Raw genomic sequence first — 13,158 nt, forward strand, 5'->3', positions numbered from 1 at the left:
GAGGTGGAGGAGGACGGAGGCAGGCAGGCTATGCGATCAACGGAGTTGCAGATCATGCTCGACTCCCAAAAGGAGGGCAGCTGTAGCCTCCCGAGAAAAAAGGAGTGACGAATGCTGAGTCCCCCCAACCATGTATCTCTCTACGTAAATATACGAAATGCACAGTCTGTACGTTCGCACACACGCACCCAAGCACGCAAGCGCTAGCTATTCTTCTGGTCTGGCTTTGACTTTGACTTTGACTCTGATATATAATTAGCAATGAACCCGCTCCCCCCCCCCCCCCCCCCTCCCCCCCTTTCCGCCCCTACTCGTATGACCGGCGGTGACCGGGTAGACTGCTCCATCCGGTCCCGCGCAGGAGTGCAGCGTCTATCACGCAACATCCATAGCATTCTCCTCGCCTTCCCCTCCGCCTCCACCTTCGCCTCCGCCTCCGCCCTCTCCTTTTCCTTCTGGAGCGACATCCCCTGTACCCTCCTTCTTGACAGGTTCTCCACCACCCGTACTAGCAGAAGTGGAGGCAGAGGCAGAGGCAGAGGCAGAAGTGGTGCGACGAGTAGAACGTCGTACGTTTGCAATAGCGCTTGACGTGCTACTGGCATTTGCAGCGGCAGCGGCTGTAGAAGCGGCAGTAGGCGTCTTTTCACCACCGGTACCGCCGCCATTGACAGCATCTGCATCTGCATCAGGACTGTCGTCGTCTTCGTCTTCAAGGGCCTGGGAAGCTCCGGCCTCTTTAGGCGCACTGTCCTTGGCGAGTTGAGTGTCTTTGTCTGCGCTAGCGCCTTGCAGCTCTTGAGTGGCTGCACTTTTCTTGTCCTTGTCTTGCTCTTGCACTTGCTCTTGCTCTTCGTCCTCCTCATCCCCATCCTCAATATCGGCCACATCCCCATCCCCATCCCCGTCCGTCATGGGTGCAGCGCTCGAAGCAAGTTGAGGCTTGGAGGAAGACGCAGTGGCGCCTTTCGCTTCCGCAGTAGCGCTGTCGCTTTTAAGCCCGCCGGTCTTGCTACTGGCGGTGCTAGTGCTGTTGGTACTAGCAGACTTCTTCTTCTTCTCTCCTGCAGCCGTGCCTGAAGCAGCAGCAGCAGCAGCTTTCTTTGCGCTGCCGCCTCCACCACCAGCTCCGCCCTTTTTAGCACCACCAGCAGCACCTTTCCCAGCTCCAGTACCAGTAGTCCCACTTTTACCCTCGGTATTGGCAGCACCGTCGGTCTCCTTTGCAAGGATGTCGACGCCCAGCTTCGCGCGCGCGAGTTTCAGACGGGCGTGGTCTCGTCGAGAGCGGAGATCGCGGTGCACCTCGAGGAGGTGGCGGAGGTGCTCGACAGCTGAGAAGAAAAGGGAAAGGGGTAAGAAAGAGATCAGTCACCTCTGCTCTGCTCACTCTGAGCTCATTCCCTCGCCAGCCCACTCACAATGGCCTAGCACGACTGCCTCGCTCCTTGGCCCTGCTCTCCCATCCAGCTTGTCCCCACCTGCGGCATCCCCTCCGCTCTCTGCTCCTCCATCCCCTCCACCTCCACCGCCCTCTTCGAGTGCATCATTGAGAGACGGCATACCACTGCAGAGCATCTCGTAGCCTTTGCGGATATTGGCTCTTCGCTTCTGCTCAGAGGCAATGTGATTGGCCTTCTTCTCTGCCTCTGTCAGCAGCGTGTGCGGAGGCTTCCTCCCTGTAGCGGCAGACTTGTCCTTGTCTTTCTCGCCGTCCTTGCTATCTGCACCCTCCCCGCCCATGCTCGTGTCTCCATCCGACCCTACCTGACCCGAGGCAGACGCCATGTTGGAGTCAGACTGGCGCTTCTTGACTTTGTTGCTGCCTTTGCTGGTTTCTGCCTGCGCAAGCATTTTCCGCCGGCGCTCCTCTCTACGTCGCTCCTTCAAGTCGACCAAGTGAGGCTGAATTCGCCTGCGCTCCTCGGCTGCTTCCCTACCGTAGAAGGCAGCGCAGAGGAGCTCCAGCTCGTCCGGCTGCCGAGCTGCTGCAGCTGCAGCTGCAGCTGCCTTGAGCTGAGAGGTGAACTGCGCCCGATCGATCGCCTGAGGTCGGACATTGATGGGCGGGTACGTCTGGGAGGGCTCAGTGGGTGAAGACCTCTTCTGCCATAGAGGTCCGTCGCTGCCGTCTCGCGAAGCGCGGCGGTCCACTCCGTCCACCATCCTCGAAGTTGAGCCTTCCTCCTTCTTCTTGTTTGCAGAGGAGTTGCGAGTGTTGCCAGACTGTTGTTGTAATCTTTGCTGCTGTTGCTGTTGCTGTTGTTGCTGCTGCTGCTGCTGCTGCTGGGCACCTCTCATGTCCATTGACATCCCCATGTTCATACCGCCGCCCATCTGCTCCATCCGGCCAGCCATGCTGTTCCCGAAGCGAGCAGCAGACGCCTCGTCAAAGGTCCCTGCGGGCGGGGAGGCGTCGGGAAAGTCATGACTAGAGGGAAAGGACATGGCAATGGTGGAGAGGTGGCCTCCAGCGCCTTGAGAGCGGTTCGCATGGACACTCCCGTCGTGGTAATTTGCCATGCCCGGTAGATAGTCTGCCGTGTTGGGCAACTGGGAGCTTGACCAGTAGGAAGCAGGAGAGCTCGTGGTAGGCATGGCTTCCCCTCCCCCGTTTCCTCCTCCTCCCATGTAGTTGATCCCTCCTGCCCCGTCTATGCTGGACTGTTGACTACTGCCGCTCTCCTGCCGATGACGAGTCATACCTGACCCTCCTGCATTGTTCATCTGCTCCAGGTAGCGTTGCCTCTCGGCTTGGAGAGCCTCGAGCTGCTGTTGTTGCCAAGCTCTATTGCGACCATATGGACCAGAGAGTGCTCCTCCGGTAGTCAGCCTACCGGCAGCAGCAGCGGCAGTCGCAGCTTCGTCCGGGCTCATGGCTTGGGCCGGCGCCCAGGGAGATGCAGAAGGGGTTCCGGCCGAGAAACTCTGTGAGTGATGAAGACCGCGCCCATGACCTTGGTTTGCCGGCCACATAGACTGGCTATTGCTGCCATCGCCGCTGCTGCTCATTTGACCCCAATTGGGCGGAAAGCCTTGCTGTTGCTGTTGCTGTTGATGCTGTGACTGCTGCTGAGGATGATGAAAAGAGTGTTGTTGCTGTTGCTGTTGCTGTTGTTGCTGTGACTGCTGTTGACCTTGATGCCCGGTCCACGAATTCATACCTGGGGCCCATGAGTTGCCGCGGGACCGAGATGGTCCCGCTTGCGGAAAGCCTTGCTGCTGCATCTGATGTCCTGGTTGCAACGATGCTGCATCCTGATACGTGCTACCACCAGCGCCAACGCTACCTCCCGGACTGTTCCATTGAGCATTGTTATTGGACCAGCCAGCGCCTGCTATGCTCGCAGCTCCTGCCCCGGCAAAGGGCCCGTCGGACGAGGAAGCCGATGGGCTGAGCACATGTTGCTGTCCCCAGGGCTGACTTGAAGGGCCAGCTGTTGCGCCGCCGCTGCCTCCCAAGTCAGCACTGTTGGCATCGGCCATGCTGTGTATCAGTCCTGGTGGTAGGAGTGCAGGGACCTTGATTCCCGGTGCGCCGTGCTGAAAGGGGTCAAAGCTCTGAGCCGAGGCAAAAGAGTCGGATATGAAGCGGGCCTCATCGCTCGAGAAGAGGGACGAGGAGGAAGGCTCATCCGAGGATACGAGTGGGTTGGAAGAGGATGAGGCAGAGGAAGAAGAAGGCACCATGGCCGATGTATGCGGCTGGGATGCCAGGGTGGTGAGAATGGAAAAGGGAGACGCGGCAGTAGTGACCGTAGACGTCATCAAGGATGGGAAGGGATGCTGCAAGCGCTCAGCCAGCGCAGTAGAGGTGGTATTGGGCTCCTCACTCCTGCCCCCTCTCCGTAAGAGATGTCTTCAGGGCCACTGTCCCGCGTTCAGGATGGAGGAAAGGGGGGAGTATGAGAAATCGCGAAAGTGTCCGCACTCGGCCGAGGACCAGCAGGCGATGGCAGGGAAAGAGCGTGTGGGAGGTTGGAGGGAGGAGGAAGGGGATGAGGGGGGAGACGGCGTCTGAGCAAGATGATGAGGTGAAGGAACTTGTATGATGAATGAGAAGCTTGGCAAAGAGGGGAGGCTGGCGCTGTACGATGAGGGGCAGGTGGCTGTATGCGCTGCGAAAGAGTAATGGTGAGCCACAGGGCGTGGCAGCAGAGGCGGGGGGGCGGGGCGGGGCAGAGGGAGAGAGAGGGCAAGGGAGAGCGGGGCCGGGTAGAGGCGACAGGCGGAAGTGGGGAAGCACGTCCGTCGTCCGGCGAGGCGGCAGATTCCTCCAACCGAGGGAGCGGGTGGCAGCCGGCGTGGATGGACCGCGCGACATGGAAGCCGACGCCTGCCCCGCCCTTTTCCCAGCTCCCAGCCACCGCCACAGCCACCGCCACGCCCAACCGAGGGCTAGGCGGCAGAAGCGAGCCTTGAACCCTGCACCGGGGCTGGGCCTATCACCCTTTCCCCCACGTCGTTGAAAGCTCACAATCACGCTCAAAGCAGATTCATCCTCAGATGGCAAGGGGACAGTCGCCAGCCCCCACTTCTTCCTCCCAGCAACAACATAGACGCCGGTCAGGACGAGCGCCAAAAAGAGGCTTGCTCGATGGGAAATATAGTAGACCAACCTGCGCCCCACCACCGGCACTGCGTCTGTCCTCCAAGACTCCGCTCCGCTCAACCTTTCACCCGCTGCCGGCGCCGGGCAGATCCGGGGTAAGTGAGACGAAATACACTCCACCCTCAATCAGCCAAGCAACCCCCAGGCACCCGACCCCACACGCCGCTCAGACCAGCCGCCCAGATCAGAGTTCCGACCATGACACAATCACAATCGTAGTCGCCCATTTGGGCAGTAAGACATCGACCCCGGAATGTGAATTGGTAATGCTTCGCTTGGAGTAGCAGCGGGAAGGATCTGAAGATTAGGGTAATGTACGTACAAGGGTGGGACTATTTACAATGTGCTCGGTTCACAATTCGACTCGGCATCGACGGCGAGTGAACTCTATCCTCGATGGAACGCAGTGCCTGTACTTGGGCCTGCCTGACCACTGGCGCTCAGCTGATGGCAGAGGCAAGACCGTATGTTCCGCGGTTCTTCGCTTGACCTCAGGCATCTCCTTGGGCTGTCCTCTCCTCGCCAAGTCTCTGTTCTCCTGCATCTCTGTCACCGCCGCCGGTGGCATTCCCTCTATCCTTGCCGCCTTTCTTGCTGTCCAATCCCACCCACTCCAGATGCAAGACGTGACCCCGCTCCCTTCGCGCATACCATCCCACATACACCACCCATGCCGTGCCGATGAGCGCCCAGCTCACACTGGCCGGCCTGGCAAATTCGCTCGGCTTGTTCCAAACCAGGGTGAGGACAAAGTGGCACAGGTCAAAGGCATTGATCAGGGATTGCTGGATGCCAAAGTGGAGAGAGGCAGTGGGATGCTCGTACAGGGCTTGTTGCAACAGAGCTAGCTGCGTAAGGTCGTATGTCCAGAGGCCTGTACGAGATAGCGCCATCCCAAGGAAGAGGCATGCCGTGTTCCAAGGTAGACCCACGCCCACCCACAGGGCGCACACAGTCGGAGTGAGGGAGATAAATTCCTGAAACAGTGACCAGGAGCCCAACCTGACGAGGCCGACACGTCGTGATAGGATCGGCATGATGATTGTGCCCAGTAAGCCCATGGCGACACACAAGCCTCTCATGCCAGAGACAAAGGCATCCGAGTAGGAAATATCGACCGCCTGGCCTCCACTGCCTGGCGCTGCGACCTTCACGATGCCGTTTGATGTGCTTGAAAGCGGCAGGGCGGAAGGGTGAGGCTGCTTGAGGTAGGTCAGGAAAGTGCTGTCGAAAGACAGAACGCTCGTGTACAGCAAGGCGAGTGCAATCGAGGTCGGGAACGTCGACAGAGCAGCAAAGGCTTGCAGATCCTTCCGGAGGGCATGTGCCTTGGTGGTACCTTTTCTGTAGACGGCTTCAGGCGAACGAAGCGTTCGAAGTCTCTCCCTCGCTCGCAGACCCTCTGCTTGAGCACCAGCGTCCTCTGCCCGCAGGCTCGCCCGCCTCGACTGCTCTCGCTGCTCGTCAGCCCCGATCTCTGTGAAGCGCTTGTAGACTGTTCCTATCCAGATCCACTCAAAGAGGGATGTGAAGCAATTGATGCCCAGCAGAATAAAGGCAGACACGCGGTATGACGTAGTCGTCGTCAAGAGAGAGACGAACAGGGGTGCCAGGAGCTTGGAGATAAGGTCAATCTGACGGCTGTGGAAGAGGTGGAGAAAAAGAGCACAAGATGAGACGATGAATGCTGAACGACAAAGTCATGGGCTTGCTAGTCCAGCCTACTCACATGATGGTGTTGAGCTTGGTCAGCTTCCTTTCCTCCCCCTTGGCAATCGTTGTCACCCAGTCCCTCTCCACCGCAATTGTCATTCCCGTCCCGCTAAGCACAACGAGTACGCCTACAAATGTGAGGGCCACAAATGCCGCCCATCGTTTGCCTTCTGGGATGGCAGTGTCGCCTAGATTGAACAAGAAGCAAAAGCCACCATACGAGCAAGCCACACTGAGCTTCTGTGCAACGATGAAGCCCCTCACCACGGCCAGCCTCCTCGCCTTGTGCTTGTCTACGTTGCGTCCCACCGAGGGGGAGAAGAAGAGCGAGGCGATCAGCAGGCAGAGCCCGTAGACACTTGCGGGAAGCAGGGTGGCCGGGAAGAGGTAGGCAAAGTAGAGGGGAAAGGCGAATTCGGCGCTTCGATAGCCCCAGGAAGAGGAGATGTGCTGTACCGCCAGGCAGACGATGGCGATGCGATCCAGGTGATGCTCTGAAGCAGAGGGAGGTGTCGTAGGAGCAACCTCGCTGGTCGGGGTGAGCGGAGCGTTTGATGATTGGTAAGCGAGAGAAGGGTCGCTGCGAATCATCCTCAAAGGAATGTCGCAAACATTGTCATCATCGTCGCCGGGTTCAGTCTGACGCCCATGAGCTGTCTTGACGCGCCTTTCCATGGTGAGCTGCTTTGCGAAGACTGAAGTCCGGGGCCTCGAGGAGGTGCACTTGCAGATTGGCGGGTTGAGATGCGTTTTGCATCGGAGGAGGGGAAAGGAAAGGGAGGAGCAGCAAGAGTCCTAAGAATTACGACCAGCGCTGGACGAGGACCTCTTCACTGCTCCTGGATGGGCGTATTCGTCACTTCTGTCGGCGTCATCGGCGTCAAGGCGGATGGGCAGCAAGGATTCAGGCGGTGATGATGAGGAGGAGGCGAGAGCGCAAAGGCAAAGACGACGTGGACGGGTGAAATCATTTGCCGGAGTGCACGGACCTTGAGGCGTGCATGCCCGCAAAGGTCGCCTCCGAGGCACACAGAAAGGGAGACAGGGCGGCGCTAAGTTGCAATTGCACGAGATACGAGGCGAGGATTTTTGATGAGGAACCACAATCAACGGTGCTCGTTCGTATGAGCCTCACACAAGGCAGGCTACAAGTGGGACACACGTTGATTGCATGACATTGCTTTACGACAAGAACCCCTTGATCTGTCCTCCCACATTCTCGACGTCTATCAGGAACGAGTCATGTCCCGTTGGGCTATCCAGCTCCGAGTACCTCACCTTGCGATTTCCCGTCATCCTCAGACATTCCGCCAGCTCCCTCTGTTGATCGATGGGAAATAGAATATCGCTCTGAGCACCGATAATCAAAGTCGGAGTCTTGACCAACCGCGACAGACCCCTGGTCAGCGATGGCAGGTAAAAGTGTGCTGAGGGAGAAGAAAGAGTCCTAATGTGTTTCCTCTGAGGCGCACTCGTGTCTCCTTCTTTTTCACCGTAGATGCTACCTGCCAATCCTCTAATACCACTCTCCTCGGCAGTGCCGTGAGCTCTTGTACGCCTCTCATCTAGATCTTCCAGAGCTTCGTCGCTCATGTCAAAGAGGTCCATGGCTTTGCTGATGTAAATTAATGAGTTGGCATCGTACTTGAGGCAGAATTGCTCCCCCTGATAGTCGATGTATGACTCAATTTCAAAGTCGGGGCACAGGGCTGGATCCGCTTCTTGCAGACTCGGACCCGTCAAAGAGGAGCCCGCAGAGCCCTCACTGCTCACCACTGCTTTCCGCCTTCTCCTTCCGAAGCGCTGCTCCCACTCTGGCCCAGAGCGGTAGGTGATCGTGGCAATCTGTCGCGCCAGCTTCATGCCGGTGTGCGGCGGCAACTTGTTAGGGCCATAGTAATGACCGCGATTCCAGTTCGGATCAGACATCAGCACTGAGAAATTAGACGGTAGCAGTGTAGCTAACGTCAGTCGAAGTATCCTGATGCCCCTCGGCGTCCTACTGCTACTCACCACTCCTCTGAGCAAAGCGAAGGGCAATGCTGCTGGGTCCGCTTCTCGCGCAGCCACTGATACTGATGACTCTCTGCACCCTCTCGGGTTCGAGATGGGCAGCTGCGATGCTCTGCATGCCTCCCATCGAAGACCCAACGCTGGCGAACAAGGTCCGAACCCCCAGGCTGTCCAAAAGGTGGAATTGCGCTCTTACCATGTCAAAGATGGACAGGATTGGGAAGCGAGTTCCGTAGCGGCCGCCTTCAGGATCTAGAGGGTGGACTGATGAGGGTCCGGTGGAGCCATAGCAGCCCCCGAGAACGTTTGTGCAGATGACAAAGAAGCGATCTGTGTCAAGTGCCTTGCCAGGGCCAATGAACTCTTCCCACCAACCTCGCGCAGTGTTGTCCGAATGCGACTTGGCATGCGATGAAGCCGAGAGGCCGGTGTGTATGAGAATGGCATTGTCTTTGCGTTCGTTGAGTTGACCCCAGGTCTCATAGGCGATATCGTACTCGGGCAAGATACCGCCATAATCGAGAGGAAGGGGCTCAGCGTGGTGGTACGTCTTGTAGCCAGAGGTAACAAAGGAGTAGCTTGGCTCTGGGCCTGCTGATGAAGACGTCGAGGTTGAGCTTGCAGCAGCAGCATCATCTAGTTCCGGTCCTTGCTGAGACAAGAGACGTTGCGTCCTGGCTTCGTTTGCATCCAGACATGGGAAAGCCGGGGTCTCTACCACTGCTCGGGGCTTGTGACGTCTAGAAGCGGAAGAAAAGGAGGCAGCCAATGGCGGCTGAGCGGCTCTCAGGAGGGTGCTGCTAGCACTCGTACCAACAGCCCGCCAGCTGGAGCGCATAGACGGTATGCGAAGACCTGCGGCGCTAGCTGATCCTGCCATTGCCGTCAGTGGCAAGAAGATGGTACAATGCACGGCCAGGCAGCAAGCTGGGGCGGAGGTACGGAAAGAGACCTTCGCTGCTCTTTCCGAAGATCACACCATCGCCTCGGCCATAAGGAACTCTTCGGAGCCGAGAGGGAGCGGGGTGGCCACGGCGGCCGCTTGCCACACACACTGACGCAACTTCAAGCAGAACTAAAACGGCCTTTGGTAGTCTCCACGGCTCTCCTCTTACTCCAAAAGACGTATCATTGTTAGCAAGAGATTGGATCAGACGGAGACTGAAGAGCGCGTGGCACCCCGGTCGAGTGTGTGCTAGGAATGGAGTAGTGGCTGCAGTATGCGTGCGAAAGTTCCCCGGCAATATAGACGTCCGTTCCTCCAATTCCCGACTGGAGATCAGGAATCGATACGTCGCCGTCCTTGCCGTCAGCCCTAGTGTCAGAGAGAGGTTATCAGTCTCGGTCTTTCGGAGCTACGTTGTCCGGCTGTCTGTTATGCTGCTCTCTGGACGAGTGTGGCTTAAACAAGGTAGAGTGGAGTCGGCGGGGAGGGCTGACAATCTATTCTCCGCGTCGCGTGGCTCAGTCCGTCACGTAGACGTTCTATGCAACACCAGGGCGCCGGCAGCAGCGACGTCGAGCCAAGTGGCCGTAATGCGATCAATCGAAGGACAACGTCAAGCCACCCTAATGCTGTCCCCGGCGCAGACAGCACCGCACGGCCAATGCTCACCGAGCTTCCATCGGGCCCGGGCCCGCAACTTCTGGCTCTGCTAAACATAATTTCGCTCCCACCTCTTGTTCTCTACCATCACCCCCTTCTCCTTCGTCTCGGTCCCCTTCGTCTCCCTCTACACTGTCCATCTTCGTTTCATCGTACCCTAGCCACAGACGGTTTGACATCGTCTTGTTCGCTAGCACTCCGCGCCCAGTCTTGTGCTCTGCGAGTTCCATCGGCACTTGAGATCTACCTCTCCTGCTAGTCAGGCGATCATCTCTGTTCTTCGTTCAAAGCTCAAGCTGGCCTTACCCCACCGTTTCGCATTCCGCCATTGAATCACCCATAGCTGATCTGAGCTCGATCATAGTCAAGCGACTAAGACACTGGTCCACTTTGCACCTGCGCTTTTTCTTTGTCTCTATACTACTCGACTCCTCTGGGTGCTTGATAGCTCTTCGCATACTCCTTCGTCGGACGGTGCTTTCTTACTTTCTCCTTTTTCTCTCTCAGCATTGCCATCAACAGAGGCTGGTCGTGAGTATAGAGCAGAGCCCGTGCTGCGCTTACTTCGATTCGTCTTGTATGTACTCACACACCTGTCTCCCTTTCGTTCTCGATCTACAGCTCTCAAATACTGTTCATAGGAACTAGTGCTCGTCCTCACTTCTCTGTTGCACTTCAAAACGCTCGCCCAGCATGACCAACATCAGCGTCAATTTCCTCCACCTCTTCTTCCTCCTGCTTTCTCTTGGCGCCATGGACCAGGCCAATCAAGGAGGGGGTCCCCTGAGAGGCGCTCGAGCAGCTCCCGTGCTGCCCTCTACCGTCTCCGCCTCGCCCTCCCGTCGAGGTTCAATCGTCGTCGATGGCGGTCCGGCTTCGGAGGCCGCTACTCCCGACAGGAGGGGTAGTCTGCTGGCGGGGCCTCGCGTGGCCTCCGTGTCGCAAGTCTCAGCTCGCCGTCTGAGCTCTGCATCTATCAGCTCAGATCGTCGGAGAGACTCCATCTCGGGCACCCCGGGCCGAAGAATGAGCTCCGTTTCCATCACCCCCGAAAGTCGGATGGGATCCATTTCGAATCCGTCCGGCCGACGCATGATCTCTCTTTCCGCCGCACCAGATCGCCGACGCAGTGCTCTAGCAGTGCCTGCGAGCGATCTCAGGAGAAAGTCGAGCTACGGACTCCTTTCCACCATTGCAAGAGACATTGGCGAGGATGACGACGACGACGATGAGGACGCGCTGAGCGACGATGACGATGATGATCCTGATTCCAGCGTTATTCACTTCCCGGTGATCAAGGGACGTAACGCGAGCGGGACTCAAGGCGTCTCCTTGGAGCTACGAGAGCTTGAGTCCAAATCCGGCGCCCATCCCCAGATGCTTCTGCAGCACCACCTCAACACAGCGAACGCTAAGCTCGCCAGAATGGCGGGTCTCGATCCATTCACCGAAGAGGACCGAGCAAATGCGCTGCAGCGACGGAGAGAGTCCATCATCGAAGATGTGCAGCGTCGGTCTTTACAGGAGCCACGGAGGGTGCACAGTGGTCGCTTTGGCTTCGCACCTTCCTTTGCGGCAGGCGCCGACTCGAAGAAAGACGAGGCCGCCGCTCGTCGTGCCCTTGACTTCGAGGAGCAAGACCCTTTAACCCCGAATGCTGTTCCCGTACGCAACCCATTCGAGGCCCGTGAAGGACAGAAGGTGGAAGAAGATGCAGCTGAAGCTGGCGACGAGTCGATCGTTGAGGTGGCCTCGGACTTTCCCCTCGTGGAGCGAGGGCCAAGTGAAGATGAAGACTCTCATGAGCTCGACCGTCGAGGGACCTACAATATCGCTAAGCTAGGGTTTCCAAAGGCGGCTTTGAAGGCTTCCGAGAGTGAGACTTTGATGACTGCCGAGGCAACATCCCACTCTGGTTCCCTGGGACTGGCGATTGAGGCCAACGACATCGGATACATTGCCAATGTCACCATTGGTGGAGCTGGAGCTTTCAGGGTGCTGATTGACTCTGGCTCTGCCGATACGTGGGTTCCCTCGACGGCATGCACCGATTGTGGCAGCCACAAGCAGTTGGGCTCCTCTACTTCATCGACGTACAAGTCGGGCAGCAAGAACTTCTCCATCACGTATGGAACAGGATCCTTGTCAGGTCATACAGCCACGGATACGCTCAAAATCGGAGGCTACTCTCTCCAGAATAAGACTTTGGGCGTGGCAACCAAAGAGTCAACCGACTTCTCGTCTTCGGAAACGCCCTTTGATGGTCTCATGGGTCTCGCCAATGCCCAGCTCGCCAGTACTGGTGCTCCAACGCCAATCGATTCGCTGTACTCCAAAGGTCTAGTCAGTCAACCAGTGATGGGTTACCATCTCGGCCGCTCTGCAGATGGCCGGAGTAACAACGATGGCGAGGTGACCTTTGGCGGAGTGAATAGCGACAAGTACACCGGTAGCTTGACTGTCTTCGACAACTACTCTACGCAGGGCTTCTGGGAGGCAAAATTCTCCCAGGTATCTTTTGGTGGCAAGGCGATCAGTCTGACCGGCTCTTACACTCGCTCTGCCATCTTGGACACAGGAACAACTTTGATCGTAGCACCGCAGGCAGACGCAGATGCCTTCCACGCTGCCATCCCCGGTTCCAAGTCCGATGGCTCCGGAGGCTACACGATTCCTTGTACGACCTCCAAGCAAGTGGCATTCACCATTGGCGGCAAGACATGGAAGATGGACCCTCGAGATATGCTCTTCCTACCGGTTGATTCGAACAATCTAACAGGAGAATGTGTCTCGGCCGTCAGTGCTGGCACGGTTGGGACGACGGGAGAGTGGCTGTTTGGTGCCGCGTTCCTGAAGAACGTCTACTTTGCCACCAATGCAAAGACAAATACGATTGCGTTGGGTAAGCTGGCCGAGACTTAGCAGGTGTAGCACGATAGCATAGCCGGTGATGGACGTTGATGTGCAGGTGTGGCTGGCTGTGCACGCTCTGTGCTTGTAGTCTAATCCTATATGCTCCCCTGCTCACCACCTGTCAAGCGCATCTTGCTGATCTTTCCGCTGCTGCATCGTCTCGCCTTCCCGCCTCCACATCCCGATCGATCGCCTGCTGACTGATTCACTGCCGACTGATTCGCTGCCATCCCGTCGCGTCGAAATCTTCCCAAGTGTCGGCTGCAATCCGCATCGTCGTACTGACCGAGAACCATATCTT

At 57.6% G+C, this 13,158-nt stretch overlaps 5 protein-coding genes across 5 annotated transcripts; 2 read left to right on the forward strand and 3 right to left on the reverse strand.

The window, feature by feature from the left end:
- Positions 1–294: 294 nt before the first annotated feature.
- On the reverse strand, positions 295–4,161 carry BCV69DRAFT_310125 (hypothetical protein). Its single transcript, XM_025494767.1, has 2 exons — positions 1,422–4,161; positions 295–1,334 (listed from the first exon to the last, which is right to left on the reverse strand). The coding sequence occupies exons 1-2, from the start codon at positions 3,766–3,768 to the stop codon at positions 376–378; spliced, it is 3,306 nt and encodes a 1,101-aa protein (XP_025351459.1). The 5' UTR covers positions 3,769–4,161; the 3' UTR covers positions 295–375.
- Positions 4,162–4,306: 145 nt separating this feature from the next.
- On the forward strand, positions 4,307–4,999 carry BCV69DRAFT_25587 (hypothetical protein). The gene has a single exon (XM_025490587.1). It carries the CDS (start codon positions 4,507–4,509, stop codon positions 4,894–4,896), a length of 390 nt encoding a protein of 129 aa, XP_025351460.1. The 5' UTR covers positions 4,307–4,506; the 3' UTR covers positions 4,897–4,999.
- Positions 5,000–5,103: 104 nt separating this feature from the next.
- Positions 5,104–6,916, reverse strand: BCV69DRAFT_243939 (hypothetical protein; the record flags this gene model as incomplete). Its single annotated transcript, XM_025490087.1, has 2 exons — positions 5,104–6,253; positions 6,342–6,916. 2 exons carry the CDS (start codon positions 6,914–6,916, stop codon positions 5,104–5,106), a joined length of 1,725 nt encoding a protein of 574 aa, XP_025351461.1.
- Positions 6,917–7,423: 507 nt separating this feature from the next.
- BCV69DRAFT_280194 (homoserine acetyltransferase) lies at positions 7,424–9,260 on the reverse strand. The gene is made up of 2 exons (XM_025491529.1): positions 8,339–9,260; positions 7,424–8,259 (listed from the first exon to the last, which is right to left on the reverse strand). The coding sequence occupies exons 1-2, from the start codon at positions 9,174–9,176 to the stop codon at positions 7,508–7,510; spliced, it is 1,590 nt and encodes a 529-aa protein (XP_025351462.1). The 5' UTR covers positions 9,177–9,260; the 3' UTR covers positions 7,424–7,507.
- A 1,115-nt stretch (positions 9,261–10,375) lies between these two features.
- BCV69DRAFT_25621 (acid protease) lies at positions 10,376–13,055 on the forward strand. Its single transcript, XM_025490593.1, has 2 exons — positions 10,376–10,475; positions 10,566–13,055. The coding sequence occupies exon 2, from the start codon at positions 10,638–10,640 to the stop codon at positions 12,864–12,866; it is 2,229 nt and encodes a 742-aa protein (XP_025351463.1). The 5' UTR covers positions 10,376–10,475; positions 10,566–10,637; the 3' UTR covers positions 12,867–13,055.
- The last annotated feature ends 103 nt before the right edge of the window (positions 13,056–13,158 follow it).

Source organism: Pseudomicrostroma glucosiphilum (genome assembly GCF_003144135.1).
Source record: "Pseudomicrostroma glucosiphilum strain MCA 4718 unplaced genomic scaffold BCV69scaffold_1, whole genome shotgun sequence".
NCBI lineage: Eukaryota > Fungi > Basidiomycota > Exobasidiomycetes > Microstromatales > Microstromataceae > Microstroma > Microstroma glucosiphilum.